At 54.1% G+C, this 17,981-nt stretch overlaps 3 protein-coding genes and 1 pseudogene across 25 annotated transcripts in view; 2 read left to right on the top strand and 2 right to left on the bottom strand.

The window, feature by feature from the left end:
* The window catches only part of Espn (espin), a 32,084-nt gene extending 24,445 nt beyond the window's left edge, over positions 1-7,639 (top strand). For 6 of the 10 annotated variants that reach the window (NM_207687.3, NM_207690.2, NM_207689.2 and 3 more), the window contains 3 exons: positions 4,177-4,256; positions 4,342-4,353; positions 6,705-7,094. In NM_207687.3, coding sequence (NP_997570.1) covers positions 4,177-4,256; positions 4,342-4,353; positions 6,705-6,849 — 237 coding nt within the window. In that variant the 3' untranslated portion in view covers positions 6,850-7,094. Of the gene's footprint in view, positions 1-4,176; positions 4,257-4,341; positions 4,354-6,704 lie in introns of all 10 variants that reach the window. The other 4 variants (XM_006539060.3, XM_006539063.3, XM_006539061.3 and 1 more) reach the window with 1 other exon arrangement.
* Positions 1,107-2,856, top strand: Gm17852 (predicted gene, 17852; annotated as a pseudogene).
* A 211-nt stretch (positions 7,640-7,850) lies between the features above and the next one.
* Positions 7,851-12,442, bottom strand: Tnfrsf25 (tumor necrosis factor receptor superfamily, member 25). Of its 7 annotated transcripts, NM_001291010.1 has the most exons (10): positions 11,856-12,036; positions 11,247-11,385; positions 10,905-11,039; positions 10,428-10,592; positions 10,276-10,330; positions 9,668-9,723; positions 9,471-9,569; positions 9,243-9,280; positions 8,627-8,810; positions 7,851-8,459 (listed from the first exon to the last, which is right to left on the bottom strand). In NM_001291010.1, the coding sequence occupies exons 1-10, from the start codon at positions 11,889-11,891 to the stop codon at positions 8,131-8,133; spliced, it is 1,236 nt and encodes a 411-aa protein (NP_001277939.1). In that variant the 5' UTR covers positions 11,892-12,036; the 3' UTR covers positions 7,851-8,130. The 7 variants fall into 7 exon arrangements, 6 of the variants coding, with proteins under 6 accessions (NP_001277939.1, NP_149031.2, XP_006539381.1 ...); XM_006539318.2 differs by having other exon boundaries at positions 7,859-8,459; positions 11,247-12,442; XM_011250362.1 differs by having other exon boundaries at positions 7,859-8,459; positions 9,664-9,723; positions 11,282-12,442.
* A 123-nt stretch (positions 12,443-12,565) lies between these two features.
* The window catches only part of Plekhg5 (pleckstrin homology domain containing, family G (with RhoGef domain) member 5), a 42,972-nt gene continuing 37,556 nt past the window's right edge, over positions 12,566-17,981 (bottom strand). For 5 of the 8 annotated variants that reach the window (XM_006538928.1, XM_006538923.3, XM_011250266.1 and 2 more), the window contains exons 18-22: positions 15,730-15,862; positions 15,532-15,647; positions 15,270-15,451; positions 13,402-14,172; positions 12,572-13,140 (exon numbers count right to left, since the gene is read on the bottom strand). In XM_006538928.1, coding sequence (XP_006538991.1) covers positions 13,131-13,140; positions 13,402-14,172; positions 15,270-15,451; positions 15,532-15,647; positions 15,730-15,862 — 1,212 coding nt within the window. In that variant the 3' untranslated portion in view covers positions 12,572-13,130. Of the gene's footprint in view, positions 13,141-13,397; positions 14,173-15,269; positions 15,452-15,531; positions 15,648-15,729; positions 15,863-17,981 lie in introns of those variants that run through there. The other 3 variants (NR_104381.1, NM_001285999.1, XM_006538925.2) reach the window with 2 other exon arrangements.

The raw sequence follows: 17,981 nt of genomic DNA, 5'->3' as shown, positions 1-17,981 counted from the left end.
CAGCAAAGCCCGTTAACCCTGGAGGAAAGCAGGAATATAGGCTACCTACCCTACGTATACTGGCCTCAGCCCTTCTACTGTTAGCGGTCCCTTGGAGTGAGCTGTCAGTGTTTATCAAACTCTAATGCCTTCAAGTCACTAGAGGCCTTATTAAAGAATATTTTGTGTTTTGGGGGGCAAAGGTTGAGATTCTGCATTTTTAACAAGCTCCTGGGTGGATCCACGCGGAGTGGCCAAAAGAGGCCTTGCATTCAGACTGATGTGAGCTCTGTCCTGGTTCAGCCACTCTGCTGCTGAGACTTGTTCAGCCTTAATTCCCACATCTGTAAGATGATTCAGTCATCCAACAAATGTTCCCCGACTGCTGTGAACTGTACTGAGGTTGTGTCCTCTGAGGGTTCACAATGAATATAGCAATGCTTGCTATCAAGGTGGCTGTAGAGGGTGTGTGTGTGTGTGTGTGTGTGTGTGTACAAGCAAGTAAGTGTCCCTAAGATGTGAGACTGACAACTTGGAGTGGGTCAGGAACACAGCAGACTTAGGCACCAATCAACCAACCGGTTGACAGTTATGGGTTGGGGTGGTGACAGGGTAGAGGGTGGTGATGTTGTAGCACAAGGTGAGATGGGAATGGGAGGAACACAAGAGGGCATTGGGAAGAGTGTGCGGTGAGGAGAAAGGCGGCAAGAAGGATGGGTTGGTCAAGCAGTGACAGCGGATGTGTCTCTGGGGTGACACCTTAGTGTGTGGTGGCTAGTGCGAGTCAGGATACACATGTTTGGGCTGGCTGCTTGGAAGGGATTAGGTCCCTGTGCAAGCTGGGGGCAGTTCACTGGGGAAGTAGGTGGTAGAGGGAGAAGGAGATAGAGAGAAACGGGGGGGGGGGGGGGGGGGGCTTTCATCTGGGCACGTGAAGCATTGAAAGCTGGACTAGGCCTGACCTGGACCACAGAAAGCCTGAGAAAGGCTCTGTGATCTGGTGACAGGTGAGGAGCGCCGGGGCCTGCCTTGGAAATAGCAGGCTGTGGATCAGTTAAGAGAAGGCCTTTATGCCTCTCTCAGTTTCAACGCCTTTCGCATGTTCTTTGGGTGGTGTAATGAGCGACCAAGCCAGGCGTGGAGACCCGGTCTGCAAGCCTGCTTTCCCTGCCTCAGGCAGCACCGCAGCCCCAGCCAGTGCCCTCTACCAGCAACCAAAGTGACCACTGCTCAGAATCGGGAGCCGGAAGCCTTACTGCAGTACAATCTCCCCGCCAGCCAGGCGGCCAGTCCTTGCAAATGCAGCCCAACGGAGCCATTACACCACCCAGGACTAGCAAAAGGTCGCGGCTCTGCTGCGGGAGATGGGCCAGAGGGAGACGCGCCCCCTCCCCTCTTTTGTCTTCCCCCCCGCATTAGCTAACTGCAGCCAGCTCCTGTTGCTATCCCCCGGAGGGCTGGAGGTACTCCCGCGAACACAACGCCATCCTCGGGCCTTTTGGCGAGCTCATGACTGAGGCCGACATCCTCCGCATCGAACAGCAAATTGAGAACCTGCAGGTGCTGCATAAGGCAAAGAAACTGGAGGCTCGCCTGGAGCAGCTAGAACTGGAGTTAGAGCAGCTGCTACCGATTTCGGCCGCTTTGTCGGCTCCGCGCTTCACCGTCGACCCACGCCGCATGCACGGCCGCGCGGCCAACCTGCCTGCCTGGTGCAGCAAGATCTCCACGCTGCTCAAGAGCATGGCCACGCTGCTGGCCGCGCTGGGCGGCCGGCCGGCGCATCTGGCGGAGCTGCTAGCTGCAGACACTGGCCAACCGCTGCCGCCGCTGCCAGACGCACCCTCAAGGCCTGGACCACTCTGCTTGGGACGTTCTCATTCGCTCAGTTGGTGCCGGGAAGCCGTGGCACGGGAGATCCTTGAATGTGGCGTCTCGGTGCAGGACCTACGCGCTGCGTACGAACAACGCACCCAGGGCGCAGCGCCCACGCACAGCCTGCGCCGCAAGCTCCCTCAGCCCGCCAGCACCCTGGACCGGGAGCCCATCCTCGAGGAGAACTACGTGGCAATCAGTTCCAGTGAGCCAAGAGCCGCCATCGCAAATGGCCTGTGGGCCACAGAGGAGCCCCCGGACTCTCTGGACTCATCGGAGCCGTGGCACCAGGAGGAAGCTCTTCCGGAGCCTGAGCAGTTAGCTAGCAGGCCGCCGCTCTCCACCGAGCTGCCTGGCGTCCAGGATTATATCGACATGCGCAAGGAGCGCATTGTCTATCTCTTTCTGGAGCACTGGCGCAAGTGGACCTTCCAAGGACCCGGGCGTCATGCCCAAGCGCGCCTGCGTAGATTGCTGCCCCGGGTTGTGGCCTCTGGCGCCGGTCCCCTCCCAGAGGCAGAAGACATTCTCCAGCAGCAACCAGCAGTTGAGGACTCGGACCGTGGCCCTGAAGAGCGGCTGCTACAGTTGCTAAAGCAGCGACAGGTGGTGGGCAAACTGCTGGGCCACTGGAGGAGCCTGCTAAGGCAGGTGCCAGCGCGCCAGGCTCCTGGCTCCGAGCTTACCCATGGTCTGTACTGGCCCGAGCACTTCCTGCCACCCTTGGACGGCGGCGCTCCGAGGAGCTACGACAGTCTCACTCTGGATCTTTTCATGTTAGGCTACTTTCAGCTGCTGGAAATGGGTCTGAGCCGAGAGGAACGGAAATTCCGTCACCTACTGTGCTACGAGATGTTTGACCGTCTGGGCAGCCATCCGTGGGAGCTTATCCGCCAGTTCCACCGGGCAGTGCTTGAGGAGGTAGAGGCTGGTACGCGTAGCTGGGACGATGGCTTCGAAGACCTCAGGCGCCAATTCTTCGGAGACAGCCCGGAACCTGAGCCGGCTCCAGAAGAGACTCGAGAGGAAGAGGAAGAAGGGGAGGAGAAAGAGCAAGACCAGGAGGAAGAGAAGGAGGAAGAGAAGGAGAAACTGGAGGAGGAGGAGGAGGAGGAGGAAGAGAAGAGAGAGGATGAGAAAGACAGGGAGAAGAAAGGGGAGGAGGATGAGAAAGAGGATAGAGAGAAGAGAGAGGAGCCCACCGAAGAAGAATCCGCTCCATCACAGGGCTCGCCAGAGGACCAGACAGAAGACCCAACCCCTGCGCCACCGCCACTGCCTCCCGCTGCACCTCCCCCAACCTCAAACCTGCCTAGTTCAGAACCCCCAACTGAAGAGCCCTTGGAGCTGGTGTCTGAGATGGGCGAATTCAGTAATGAGGCCATTTGCCGCTATATTGACCGCAGCTTCTCCTTTTGGAAGGAGAAGGAGGCAGAACTCTTTGACATTTGACAGCAAATGTAGAGTTTAGTTTTGTCCCTGGATGCCTGTCTGACATCGAGAGGCCAGAATCAGACAGAAAGACGGGTTTTTTGTTTTTTGTTTTTTTTAGAAGTCTGCTTCTTTGGGACCTTTGAGGTCCCTAGGAGGGAGGAAGTGAGGCATTCGTTCATGAGCTTGAGGGGGCAGGGCAGGTGTTTCTCTCTGTGAAGCCAGACAGCAGAAGCTTTCTGAGTTAAGGGACTCTGGGTTCCCTGAGGCAGTGGGCTTCCATCTCACCATCTCTGGGGTTTGCTACCTCCGTGGTCACCTGTGGAATGTTCTGTGTGATGTGTGATGTGCACAGACCCCCCTTCTCTTCTGTAACATCGAAGGAATAAAACACTGTTGTAGGCTGTGTTGCTACCCCTCTCCCCATGTCATTATAGCCTCATAGTTGTGAAACATCCCAGTGCCACTAAGAAGCGAGCAAGCGTGGGTCAGTGGGTCCCCCACAGGGGAGACAGAGGCAGCCTGGTCTTCCTGAGCTGAGCACATATGTGGTCCAAGCCTACATCTGCCCAGAAACGTGGAGCCATCTGGGCACCTGCTTTGTGGGAAATCAGGACCCAGCTACTTTTCTGTCTTCGCTTTTACCTCCTCTGATCTATGTGGCTCCACCTGTAGCAAACTGGTTAGGGTCACTGGGGAGCAGGAGGTCCCGCCTACATAGTCTGTCACCAAGATTGCACCGTAGGAGGCCATTAAAAAGGGGTCTTTCCTTGCAAAGACATCTATGTTCTGCTGTCCCTGAATTCTGCACATCCCCTGGGTTGGGTTTGCAGGCCTTCCAACCTGGGAATCTCGGGCCAAGCTGGTCCTGAAGCTGTGGTCATGTTTTAGGAGGAAGAGGAGGAGGCCCGGCTCGCCAGCCTGCCTGCCTGGAGACGAGACATTCTTCGGAAGAAGCTGGAGGAGGAGAGGTGAGTGGAGGAGACTGCTTGGAATCCTGTCTTGACTGTCTCGGAGGGTGTGAGGCCATCTAACACTGTCTCTTTCTCTCTCCAGGGAGCAGAAGCGGTAAGTATGGTCCTGGCCCAAACCTGCCGCCTCTTCCCACGCCCAGCCCCGGAGGTTTGTCCCCTTGCTTCGTCAACCACTCCATTACTTCAGACCTGCTACCATGACCTTTCAGCTCCCAATAATGACACACACCCTTAATTATTTAGCGCCTGTCCCTCAAAGCCTGGCTCTGACGCTCTGATTACATTCTTAAGTTACCTAGACCCCATCTCAGTAGCCTAGCATTTCACCAAGTGGGTTAGCACATCCCTGTAACCCCTTGGTGGGTGGAGGCGGGAGGATCAGGAGTTCATGATCATCCATGGCTCACGGTCACCTCACAGTTAACCCGACCTATGTGTGACCTTATCTCAAAAAACAAAACAAAAAGCCCTTACCCTTTCTATCCTACAGTGCTGGGGTTTTTTCCTTCTAATTTATGTGTATGTCTGTGTGGCTAGGAGCAGATGAGTGCAGGCCTGTGGAGGTCAGAGGTATCAGATCCTAGAGCTGGAGTGGTTATGAGCCACCCAATGTGGGTGCTGGGGATCGAACTTGTATCCTCTGGAAGAATAGTGTACAGTCTTAACAGCTGAGCCATCTCTCCAGTGCCAAGGACAATTCCAGGACCGATAAACTCGATCACCCATGTATTCCTTTCTACTTAGTTTCTGCATATCAGAATCTAACCTGGTGCTGTCAGACAGAAATATAGTGTGCCCACATATGTAATTTTAAAGATTTGTTTATTTATTTGTTTATTTATTTATTTATTTATTTATTTATTTATTTTATGCATGTGAGTACACTGTCGCTGTCTTCAGTCACACCAGAAGAGGGCATCAGATCCCATTACAGATGGTTGTGAGCCACCATGTGGTTGCTGGAAATTGAACTCAGGACCTCTGGAAGAGCAGCCAGTGCCCTTAACGGCTGAGCCATATCTCTAGCCCACATATATAGTTTTAAATTTTGTAGTAGCCCACACTGAGAAAAATTTAAAAGATACAGGTAACTTTAATTTTAATACTTTTAACCCAGTGTATGAAAACTATTATTTCAGCATTTCAATGTGAACAGCCCTGATGAGCTGGGGGAATGGCTCAGTCGGTAGTGTGCTGGCCTAGCGTGCTGGGAGCCCTAGGTTCAGTCTCTAGTATTGCAGAAATCTGGAGTCGTGGGGCTAGAGGGATAGTCCAGTGGTTAAAAAACACTGCTCTTAGCCGGGCATGGTGGCACACGCCTTTAATCCCAGCACTTGGGAGGCAGAGGCAGGCGGATTTCTGAGTTTGAGGCCAGCTTGGTCTACAAAGTGAGTTCCAGGACAGCCAGGGCTATACAGAGAAACCCTGTCTCAAAAAACAAACAAACAAACAAACAAACAACCCAAAAAACAACACTGCTCTTTAGAGGACTAAGGTTCAACTCCCCGGCAGCCATAGGCAGCTCAAAACCACCAGTAACTCCAGTTCTAAAGGATCCATTGGGCTCCTTAGGTACCCGGCATATATGTGGCATACAAACGTGCAAGCAGGCAAGACACCCACACCCATTCAACTAAATGAAACCGAAGACAAAGGAGTCAGAACAAAACCCTGGAGTGGTGGCTCCAGTGTGTAATTCCAGCAAGCAGGAGGGTCAGTTCAAAGTCAGCCAACACAGAAAGCTTGAAGCTAGCCTGCAATACGTCAAGACCCCTCCCCCACCTCCCTCTCTCTCTCATACATCACATCATATACAGGAGATTTTTGCCTTAAAATTTTTTAGTTTTCAAAATATGTGCACACCAATTTGAACATTTTTGATTGTTCCATGACCAAATATGATTAGTGCCAACTCCGTCGCCAGGGCAGATCTACCCTTATGCTTTTTCAGAGTTGGGAATCAAACCTTGAGTATTGTAGGCAAGCACTCTGCCACAGAGCAATACTCCCAGTCCCTAGCCTTATGTCCAGAGCACCTGATCCTAGCAAGCTCCATAGCCTGTCCCCCAGTGATGAGACCCCGCAGCACCTCAACCCTGGGCATTTAGATTGACAGCTTCCTAACAATTCAGGTCCTGTCTCCAATGACAGGTCTCCTGTCATGGATCCCGCGAACTCTGTAACATTTAATCCTCACCCAGGGCCACCTAATGACCCAGCATCTCTTACCAGTAACATTCTTCTACAAAATAGTCCGATTTCAGCCCCCACTTATCTTTCTGAGTATCCCTCTAACTCCAATATGACGTCATGAAAACCCTCGGTCCTAGGCAGTGTAGGACCTGTCCTCATTAGCTAGCTCCCTCCCTCCCATTGTCATCCCGGTGTCTGGGCCGCCCCAGTATCTGGGCCCAGGCATCGCTGAGTTTTGCCACCCATAAACAGAAAAGAGGAGGAGCGGCAAAAGCTGGAGGAAATACAGAGGGCGAAAGAACAGTCGGAGAAGCTGCGGACACTAGGCTACGACGAAGCCAAGCTCGCGCCCTGGCAGCGACAGGTCATCTTGAAGAAGGGGGAGATCCCTAAGTAATAGGAGTCTCTCGGCTTCTTGCGTGTAGCCTCACAAGTTCTGAGAGATGGGGAGCGGCCCCCAGCCCCCGCCCCATCCTGTCAGGTTGGTGCGGAAGGGCTAGGATCCTTGCCGCCCTTCCCTTCGGTGCCGGAACCCTCCCAATTCCCCTCCCTGGCCCCACATCCCCAACCCTGCTGCTGGAGTGCTCTCGCAAACCCCTGCTGTCGCCTGGAAAAAAGTGCCCAAGCTGCTGACGCAAAAAGAAAAAAAAAAAGAAAGAAAGATGCTGCTCATTTGCATGCTCACTTACATATATTTGCATGTTCACTGACCCAGCCTGAGCTCTCCCCAGCCTCGTGGGTGGTGACTTTTCCTGCAGGGCGCACGCCCTGCTGCAGCCCCCTCCCCCGCAGCCCGGAACCCACATTGCCGGCGCATCCTGGGTGGAGGCAGACCCCGAGCTCGGGGAAGGGGTTTTCCTGCCTTCACGACCCAGATCTGTGCTGGCCAAAGTCGCTGCGTTTCTCATCCCCAGCGAGGGTTTCCTCTCAGTCATTTGTTTACCAGAAAGGATGAAACTTGCCTGTTGGGGCGGAGCTGTCGCTCCTGAGGGGCCCCACCTTTACATCCCATCCCCACCTCACCCCTGCCCCAATTAAGCCTTCCAAGTCCCCAGCCAGGACCATAGCTCCCCTGACCCTTTCACTGCCCCAGTGGTGTAAGTGGAGGGCCAGGGACCCTGCAATTGTACCTGCTCCTCATCCTATCCCCCACCCGCTTCCTTCCCCCATTAAACCTCTATCCGCCAGCTGTGGCTCTCATTCACTCTCACTCGCCGTCCTACTGACTTTCTCCTTCTGAAGCCACTGTGTAGTGGCAGACACGGGAGGCGCTAATGTGGGAGCCCAGGAAGACACTGTTTTCCACTGTGTGCCTCAGTTCCCGAGGCGTCAGGACTCCCAGCCCACTCAGAGCCTGGGGAAACAGAACCAGAGAGCCCTTAACTCCCACTGAAATACCAAGCAGCTGCTTTTCTTACGAAATTTAATACCAAGTCCAAACTCGGGCTAATTAACAGCTGAGCAACCAATCACTTGGCCCCTTCTGGTATTTCTCCATGACGCTTCCCTTAGCAGGAGCTCCGTGCTGCAGATAAGCAAAAGTGAGGCAGCCAGCCCTGCTACGCAGGACCACGGCAGGGGGTTAGTAATTGACATAAAATGTCTACACGCATAAGTAACAATACTTAAGGCTCCTTCAAGGGTCACTAGGGTGTCAAAGTGGCTGATGGACCTTCCATCACGGGCCACGCTGCAGGCGGCTGCGCAGGTCCTCGGCACAGCCTTCCAGACCCATGCGCTCCAGAGCCGCATAGATGGCACCGAGGCCTGCAGGCTGCTGCTGACGCCAGCGCTTGAGCATCTCATACTGCTGGTCTCGGAAGCGGCAGATTTCCACCTCCACGGCTTCAATTTCCGCTTCCCGCAGCCCCAGCGTGCGCACGAACTCCTTCCACCTTCGTGCTGGGACCGCATCCATCACATCGTAGAGCTGCGGGCCAGGCTGGAGCACAGCAGCCGGAGAGCCCGCAGGGGGCGCTGGCGAGAGCGGAGATGCCAGAGGAGTTCCTGAGGTGGGGTCAGAGATGTGAGGATACTTTCCAACAGAGGACCTAATGGACCTCTTTAGGCAGGACAGCTACCACCCATGAGGACAGGGAGTCGAACATGAAACAAGTGTCCCACCTTGAACTTGGGAAGAGAGGGTCAAGCCTAAAACCATTATGCTCCCTTACCAAGAGTTCTGTTTGGCAGCTGATCCCAGGGTTGTGAGGCCTGTCCGCAGACCACCTCCTGAGTCTGGGATAAGCCAGGGGTCCAGTTGTTGCCTACCAACTGGACAGTGGTACAGATTTTCCCAGTACTGCTTGGAGGTGCCAGGAGGGTGTGGGCGCTGTCTGAGGCTGAGAGATGGGCAGTCTGGAAGGTGGGAGGCACCAAGTCAGCCAGTCATGTGTATCTAGAAAGGCCCCTTTGCTGGTCTTTCTGGCTAGGGGTGGCCATTCCCTGGCTCAGGTAGCAAGATCACCTCCCATAGGCTCTCTCTACAGACACACACACACACACACACACACACACCTCTGTGGCCCAGCAGGAGGGCTACTGTGTTTGGCAGTCTATCTCCCAACCCCTTGGAGGTGTTCATCCCTTTGAATGTCAGGCCTGGAGTACTTGTCTGACTCCCAGAGATGGTAGCTTGAGAGCCAGTGCTGGGGATGGTCCTTTCCAGTGACAGCCCTCAGCACATTTGTCTGTTAGGTCTAACCTGTGCTAGCAATCATGCTGAGCACAGGGGATTGCAACTCTCCTCGTCGTTAGAGCCAGGATCCTTCCCAGGACTGAGCTAATTACCTGTGGTGAGGCCAGGGTCTCCGTCCCAGCTGTGTCTGCTAATGGAGACAGAGAGGGCCCAGTCAGCATCCAGGCAAGTGCTAGTCCAGCAACTCTTGACTTCTTCTGCTCCTTACACTCCTTCCCTCAGTTTCCCCTTCTGCATCAAGTTACGGGGGCTCTAGACACCACCCATCCTTACCCCAGGCTTCTTTGTAATGCATGCATGTAGTACATGCCTGGACTTACCAGTGACCACGGCCTTACAAGGCTGCCATCGACAATATGCACAGATCAGGATAGCCCCAAAAAGGAACGCGACTCCTAGAAGCACCTGGACCCAAAACACTGACAAAGCAGTACCTGGTGAGAGCCGGCTACCAGCCACCCCGCCCCACGCTGGCCCACCCCAGCCTTCCCACCAGAACCTCCAGATTATCACCTACTCTGCTTCCAGCCACAGACAGCAGTGCAAGCCTTAGGGCAAACGCTGCTGAAGCCCCTGCAAAGGAGTAAGGCGGGGCTGAAGGCTCCCCAGGACTGCCCGATACCTTCCCCATCAGAACGCTCCCTAAGTATTGCTGAAAAGCCACTTAGGTCACTAATAACCGTCACCATTCCATCTGTAGGTCCTGGGTAGTGGTCCTCGCACCTAGAGTCAGTGTCTGGGAAGCAGGGGATACTCAGGGGCTTGGGTATCCTTTCCCCTTATTGCAGTCCCACGTTCAGAGGGTAAACCTGAAATCTTTCAACTTGCCAAGGGCTAGCTGCAAAGCCAGTCTTAGCTGAAGTTTCAAAGCTCTATCAGTGTAAGCAAATAAACGGTAAGTCTACTCTAAATATGGGAGTGGAAGGGATAGGGATAATATCTGCTCTTTTATGTATCCGCGTAACCCTTTACCGTTCTGCTTGCCTGAAACGCCCCTTCCATGGCAGAGCCAAGCTGCCCCACCCACATCTTTTCCCACCTCTAAACCTGCAGCACCCATTTCCCCAGGTCTCCACCCAGCTCCCAGCCTCCCCTCCCTCCAGCCCAGCACAGCCAGTAAGTTACGTGGGGCAGGACGTGCAGTCATTGCCACGTATATAGAAGCCAGGCAGGCAGGGCCCTGCAGACCAAAAGATGGTTTGTGTCAGGACAGGAGAGAAAGGAGCTGAAACAAAAGGCCTCAGAGATAGACAGCCCAGCCTAGAGTGAGTACTCACGGGGGGTTGGAGCCTCATGGACTGGTGTTGTAGCCCCGCATGGGACACAAGAGAAAGGTGAGCTTTTCCCACATGGCTCGGTGGAGCAGTCAACACACCAGCCTGACTGGCAGCCACAGTGGGTGTCCGACTTTGCCGAGCAGTTCTCAAGGGTCACTTGAAGGGCTGTGAGGGGTGCGGAGATGTGGGAACATGGATGTGTCAGAGCTACTGACTGCCACAAAGCAGCAGGGGACAACCTCCTTGAGAGCATGGCACTGGCTAGCCCCACAGGGAGAAGTAGGCTGCTCATGGTTGACCAGAGGCCGAGGCATGTGAAGACAGGAAGTCCACAAGGGAAAGGAGAAAGGCACACTACGTGGTGTGGTGGTGGTGGACTGAACACAGAGGCCTCTCCAAGACAACCGTCTGAAAAGCTGTGGCCATGGCCTGTTCTCAAGAGCCTGTCCCCTGAGCTCTAGGCAACCACCCCCTTACCCTCTTCATCACAGACTTGGCAGCGGGTACAGTCAGTCTTAAAGTGGTTGTCTCTGGTCAAGAAGGTGTCCGAGGGACAGGGAAGGCAGGTGGAGTTGCCACAGGGTTCTGCGCAGGGGGCCTTCATGTAGTGTCCTGTGGCACACAGGCAAGGGCTAGGGTCAACCGCTCCTGGAACCTTCCTGCCTGCACCTGCTTTTCCTCCCTCTCTTCCTCATCACCTGCCCATTGCCACCCAGCCTCCCTGGGCCCCATCCCCAGCCTGTCTCACCCTCCCTGACCCTCACTCGGCATACCCTCTTTTTCCCCTGCCTCGCTTCCTTTACCGTTCCAGCCACTTACCCTTTGGGCAGCCCCTGCAACAAAACGGGCCATACCTCTTCTGGGACTCACTGGCACAGTCACACCTGCCAGACATGCCGCCCTGGCCCTGGCCACCAAGCAGCAGCAGCAGCAGCAGCAGCAGTGGTAGGAACAGAGGCTGGAGAACACGTGCAGTTGACCCTGGTGTGGCTGCCCCAGGAGGTGACCTCTCCCTCCTAGGCAGCTCCTCCATTTCTGAAGCCCTAGCATTTGCCCGAGTAAGCTCAGTTCTCAGGCTCCTGGGCAGAACAGGGTTAGGGGACTGGGATCAGCTTCCCTCTCACTGTCTACAAAACCAGCTTGTGTACAGCAGAGGAGGCCCCCTGCCAGCAGCCTCTGGCCCATTTCCCCTCCACGCAGCCATGCCTTCTGAGAAGTGGAGGCCCCCAGACCCCTTTCCCCGGGAGCTTGTGCTTCCTCTCAGCGGAAGGGCGCGCCCGAGCCTCTAACTAGGTCGCCGGTGAAGACTACCCAGCCCGCAGGGAGGTCGGAGTTGAGAGGCTCCCCCAGACCCTCCCCGGAGGCTTTGTTCCAGGGCTACAGGTCAGGTTCTGGACAGTTTCCTGGCCTCCCGGCGACCCCACTCACCTCCACCACGCAGCCCCGCAGCAGCCGTGCCTCCATTGCGGTCTGTACCGCCTGGGCCCTTGTGAGTGCGGCTCTGGTCGGTCGCGTAACCCGGGGCTTCCCCACCAGCTCAGCCCCTATGTTCCTAGACTAGAGCTAGCCTGCCTGCCCGCCCGCCCCCGCGCCATCCAGAACAACTCCCCTCGGGGGATGGCTAGGGTAGGGTCTGCCGCTCTTCCGAAGCTGAGGGGCTATGTCCCTCTACGTGACGGGGCCCCTCGCCGCTGGTGTGGTGCACACTACATACTGGAAGCAGGCACAGGCTTTGACTAAGCCCAGTAGGTTGCACCCTGATCCCACGCTGGGTCTAGCTCCAGCCCTGAGAACCACTGCTTAGAGTCCAGAGCCAGGGGCTTTTCCCTGGGTCTCAAGTACTTGGGGTAGGGTGGGGCAACCTAGGTAGGACACCTACATCTCCCAGGTATGGGTGCTGGGGGTGCTGGAATGGACGAGCCTTGAATTCTAAGGAATACCCTGTACATTCTAAGATTCTGTTAGACTCAGCAAGGACAGGGCCAGGTAATAGTGGCTTTCAGGCTGTCTTGGGATGTTGGCCTTTATCTTCCACAGGGGCCCCATTACAGCTGGCAAGACGTAGCCCCGTCCTCCCCCTCCCCCACCGCCCCCTCCAGCCCAGAGGAACAGGGAAGAGAGGGCGTTCCAGAAGCGCATGACTCTTTCCACGGAAGTATATACAAGTCTTTATAGAATAGCCAAACTTAATAAATACGCAGCCTGACAGATCCCAGCCCGCGCCTCGGAGGCCAGCATGACCAGGAAGGACAGGGACTCATTTCATGAATCCTAACGAAGGTGGCATTGAGAGCCAGTGAGCCCAGCCCAGAAAATCAGGGCTGGCAGAGTCAAGAGCAGAGGACAAGAGGCCACCTGGGCAAGAGGGGTGTGTGTGTGTGTGGAGCATTGCAGCCAGGGCCTGGAACTCCACAGGACCCTTCTCTATTCCATCCAGTCTGGCAAAGTGCAAATTGGCCATGAGGTGATGAGGCAACCACCCTGCCTGGCGCTCTGGCACACATGCACACATGAGGAGCTGAGAAGCAGGTGCTGTGACTTCTGGGAGGGAGGCAGGTTCTCTCTGCTGTCCTCAGGCAGTGGTACCCTTGGGGGTCTCCTTGGTCTTCACACACACGAGGCAGCGGTGAAGCAGGTGCTGTATCCCCAGAGGACAGGGCTCTCTACTGTCTCTTATTCAGTGGCACCCTAGGGGTCTCCTGCTCACACCTCCCTGCAAGGGGTGGGAAGAAAGTCCATCTTGGCTGGTGGCAATCACAAAATGGTTCTAGCGAAACCCTCACCTCTGCCACAGCCCTCTCCCCCCTTCACTCCAGCCTGCTAGATACCCCACGCCCGCCCAGCCACTAGAGTGGGTCGAAAGCTCTGCTTCCCATTCAGCCTCCAGAGGCTGATCGTCGCAGACATGGCTGTCACTACCCACTACCCATGCCATCACAGAATCATCTGTCCCTCCCCTGGCCGGGCCACTCACGAGGCAGTGAGCGTGGAGTTGAGCAGCAGGGTGGTCCTGATCCGGTAGAGCTGGGCCAGGGTCAGCTTCCTGTGTTGAGCAGAGACCCCTGAGGGAGGCTCAGACTGCACCCTGGACATAGTCCCAGAAGGCATCTCTCTGCATCTCCTTCGGGCAGAATCTGCAGGTCCCCCCGTCATGTGGCTAGGTCTGTTCTCAGATTCTGACAACTGAGGGCCATGGCAGGGGTCACACATCCCTGGACCATTCCAGCCAGGACCACCTTCCTGAAGGGGGCGCTGAGTCCTAACCCCAGGGGCCACAGAGATCAGGCACAGTTCTGACAGGCTGCGGCTGGGAGCCGGAGGCACGCCACGGGCGGCTGGGGTTCCTGACAGTAATTGTAAGAGGCTAGCCTCCGATTTGGACTTGAGCAGGCGGGGCGGGCGAGGGAGCAGCTGGACAGGAGTGCGACGGCGGAGGCGGGGTGAGGGCTGGGGAGAGGGGGTCTGAGGCACAGGCGCTGGCTCGACCACGGGGTGTGGAGCCACAAAGTCTTGAAGGGAAGTGGGGGACAGGGTGCCATAGGCGGAGTCCATGGAGCAGGAGCGGCCATCCACAGGGCCCAGGGGCAGCAGCTCGCTGGTGGGAGTGACAGAGGAAGCAGTGTTACTGAGAGAAGATTCGTCCGACTGGGAGCTGACGGGACCGCCTTCAAACTCCGGGGAAGACAGTGTCGCCCCAGGCTCTACCACAACCATGGCCAGGGTCTCCGTGGAGCCATCTGAGGTGCTGTGGAGGACAGAAGAGAGTCAGAAAGCCAGATTATCTAAATCAGGGGCTGGAGATATGGCCCAGCGGTTAAGAGCACTGACTGCTCTTCTGAAGGTCCTGAGTTCAAATCCCAGCAACCACATGGTGGCTCACAGCCATCTGTAATGAGATCTGAGATCGGACTCCCTCTTCTGGTGTATCTGAAGACAGCTATAGTGTACTTACATATGATAATAAATCTCTGGGCTGGAGTGAGCCAGGGCTGGATGGAGCAGAGGTCCCGAGTTCAATTCCCAGCAACCATATGATGGCTCACAACCATCTGTACAGCTACAGTGTATTCATATACATAAATACATAAAAATCTTTTAATAAATAATAAAAACCTAAAGCAGCCGGGAGCCCTAGCAGCTCAGAGCTCAGACCTGCCAGTCTCTGTAGCCTGACATCAGTACCCTTTCCTGACCTGTGAAGCCTGTGCACGGTCTGCAGGCAGCCATGTGGAATGGAGCTTGTTGAAAACGGCCCATGTCCAAGCCTGGACGCTAGCAGGAGACAGAGCTATCCTGATACTCCCACTGGGTTCATACCATTCCACCATTCAGAGATCAATCCCTCTGTGTCCTGAGCCAGATGCCTTGGGCTAGGTAGGGAACTTGTCCTGGTGGGCCCGTCTGAATTCTTATTTTGTCCGTGTGACCTGGTCTGGGTCTGTACCCCTGGAGCTCTGGCTTCCAACTTTTGTCAATCCCTCTACCTCCAGCTCCCAAGCTCTGGAATGGGATTATCACCTTGGCTTGCTGGGTAGATGTTATGTCTTTCTTTTCGTCTTCTTTTTCCCCATTTATCTAACTTATTTATTCACTTTATATCCCCATCACCACTCCACCCTCCTCCCATTCTCCCTCACAAGTCCCTCCCTCCATTCTTTTTCTTTTTCCTTTGTTGAGACAAGTTGTTACTTTGTTGCCGGCAAAAACTTGAGGTAATCCTCTTTCCTCAGCATTCAAGTCCTAGGGTTAAAGGTCCGAGGCCCAAGCTTACCCTGCAGTCTTGGGTAAACGTACGGGTCCGAGGCCCAAGCTTACCCTGCAGTCTTGGGTAAACGTACGTACCAGTGCTCAGAGTCGAGGCTGTTGCTGCTCTTTCGAAGGATGGTGGGGGAGCTGGCAGCTGAGGTACCGCTCTCTTCACCCTCCTCCTCCTGCTCATCTTCCTCCTCTTCCAGGCTCTGCAGATGCTGGCTGCCTGGGTGCTCCTGTGCACTGAGCTGTGCACGCAGCTGCTGCAGCTGGTTCTGCAGGTTGAGCGGGCACAGAGTGAGCCACAAGCAACAGAGCCCATCTGCCCCAGACCCCTGTGTCACTCTGCCCTCACCTGTGCGTTGTAAATAGTGTCCACCCAGCTCCGGCACAAGGCCTGGCTGCTGGCCTGGAAAGTGTAGGCCCCCACAGCACTGTGGAATTCATTCAGGTAGATGAGGAGGAAGGAACCTGGTCACAGAAAGGCCGAGTTAGTATTGGCCTGCGCCCATGGTGGCCCCATGACCAGGAGCAGGGGGCCAAAATTCCTTACCAGGGTCCCGAAGTTCCCGGCACACAATCTTGTCCACCAGTAGCGGTGGCCTGATGACCTTCGTCCTCTCTGCTTTCTTCACGGCCTTGGTCACCAAGAGTAGGTCAGTGAAGAGGAAGCAGTACACGTCCATCTGTGGTGGGGAAGCCGGGGTCACAGTCAGCACAGGGGGATCCCAGGGCAGGCACAGACCTTTGTCGTTTTGTTACTAAAGAGTTACTTGCATTTTATTTATTTGCTTAAAAGTGTTTTGTTTTGTTTTTTTAAAGATTTATTTATTTTATGTATGAGAGTACACTGTAGCTATACATGGTTATGAACCTTCATGTGGTTGCTGGGAAGTGAATTTTTAGGAACTCTGCTGGCTCTGGTCAACTGCACTCCTCTCTCTCAGTCCCTGCTTGCTCTGGCCCAAAGATTTATTATTATACATCAAGTACACTGTAGCTGACTTCAGACGCACTAAAAGAGGGCATCAGATCTCATTATGGGTGGTTGTGAGCTACCACATGGTTGCTGGAATTTGAACTCAGGACCTTTGGAAGAGCAGTCAGTGCTCTTACCTGCTGAGCCATCTAGCCAGCCCTTAAAAGTGTTTTTAGCCTTCATTTTTGTGGGTGTGGATGTTTGCCTGTATGTATGTGTTCCATGTCTGGTGCCATGGAGCCAGAGTTACCATGGAGACGTGGAACTGAATCCACGGAGTGCTTGTAACTACTGAGCAATCTCTCTACCTGCTGCATGTCAACTGAGTGCTGCTTTTTTGGTTTGTATGTATGTATTTATGGGGCACACAGGTACCAAACTCAGATCAACAAGACTTGGTGGCATGTGCCACCAGAGCCCAATGGCCCCTGGGAGCTCAGTTTTTGTTCAATACCTTCCTTTCCTATCATGAAAGGATTTTTGTGAAACTTACTTATCTTTTAACAAAGTGTATTAAATAAGTGTACATATGTATTTTACATGTATGGGTAATTTTTGTCTGTATGTACATGTACACACCAGAGTCAGCATTGCACACTTGTGAGGTGTCGTGGGGTGTTGGTAATTGGTTCTAATGATCTGTTTTAATCCAACCCCCTCCAATCGATATTCTGTGTGTCAAAATGCTGAGGGTCCTGGTCTCCAATTGGCTTTTGATCAATAAAGAGCCAATGGCCAATGGCTAGACAGGATGAAAGAGGCGGGAATTTTAGGTTCCTGGGGAAAGAAAGAAGAGAGGATCAGCCATGGACTATGCAGGGAAGGAACAGGAGGGAGTAATGGCTAAAAAATGTAGATGTAAGAAGGAAGCAGCCCCCAGAAGGGAAGGGCTGCCCAGAAGCACCCTGGGCAGCAAAGATAGGGAGTTGCCCACAAGAAGCCAGGGCAGCAAAGATAAAACACAGACTTAGGAGGTGTTAAGTCAGGAATGCCGCAGGGGAGTGTTCGCTTGCAGTGGGGAGGTTTAGACGTGCTCTAATTCACCCCTATGTTGGGGTTGCTGGGACTTGAACTCAGGAGCTGTGGAAGAACAGTGAGTCTCACCCACTGAGCCTCCTCTCCAGCTTTGAGCCTCAAAATTAAAAGATGATTTGTTTTTTTACATCAGAGATACACACTTATGAGCTGTGGTAGCAGAGGCAGACAGACAGAGATCCCTGTGAGTTCAAGGTCAGTCAGGACTGCATGGAGAGACCTTGTCTGAGAAACAAAAGAAAGAAGGAAGGAAAGAGAGATCGATGAGCGAGCAAAAAGATATACACATTCATGATTCATCTTAATGATAATATTTTTTTTTTAAAAAGTAAGTGACCTGGACAGTGGAGGCGCACACCCTTAACTCCAGCACTTGAGAGGCAGAGGCAGGCCTATCACTGAGTTCAAGGTAGCCTGCTCTACAGAGAGAATTCCAAGATAGCCGGGGCTACACAGGGAAACCTGTCTCAGGAAAAAACAAAACAGTAAGAGGTTAGGCATGGTGTCATGTACCTGCAGTCTAAGCACTTGGGAGGCAGAGACAGGAGTCTAAGTAGGGCGTGGTGGTGCACGCAGTTAATCCTAGCACTTGGGAAGCAGAAGGCGGAAGATCTCTATGAGTTTGAGACCAGCCTGTAATATATAGGGAGTTCCAAGCCAGCTAAGGTTGTGTTATAACAACAAAATGAGTTCAAGGCTAGCCTCAACCACACAGTGATTCTGAGGGTCATAAGACTCTATTGCAAAATTTTTTATTAGGTGTTAAATATTTATGAATCTACTATAACTAT

Source organism: Mus musculus, chromosome 4 (assembly GCF_000001635.26).
Source record: "Mus musculus strain C57BL/6J chromosome 4, GRCm38.p6 C57BL/6J".
NCBI classification, from domain to species: domain Eukaryota; kingdom Metazoa; phylum Chordata; class Mammalia; order Rodentia; family Muridae; genus Mus; species Mus musculus.
Note: the sequence above shows the minus strand (reverse complement) of the source record. Positions and strands in the feature narration are given on the sequence as shown.

Excerpts from the sequence above, each read along its gene's own strand:
- Tnfrsf25 (XM_006539318.2), bottom strand. The coding sequence starts at position 11,460 with ATGGAGGAGCTGCCTAGGAGGGAGAGGTCACCTCCTGGGGCAGCCACA. Across the intron at positions 11,040-11,246 it reads TTGCAGGGGCTGCCCAAAGG|GACACTACATGAAGGCCCCC; the intron begins GTAAGTGGCTGG and ends TGTGTGCCACAG. Across the intron at positions 8,811-9,242 it reads AGACCCTGGCCTCACCACAG|ACTGCCCATCTCTCAGCCTC; the intron begins GTAATTAGCTCA and ends CCCACCTTCCAG.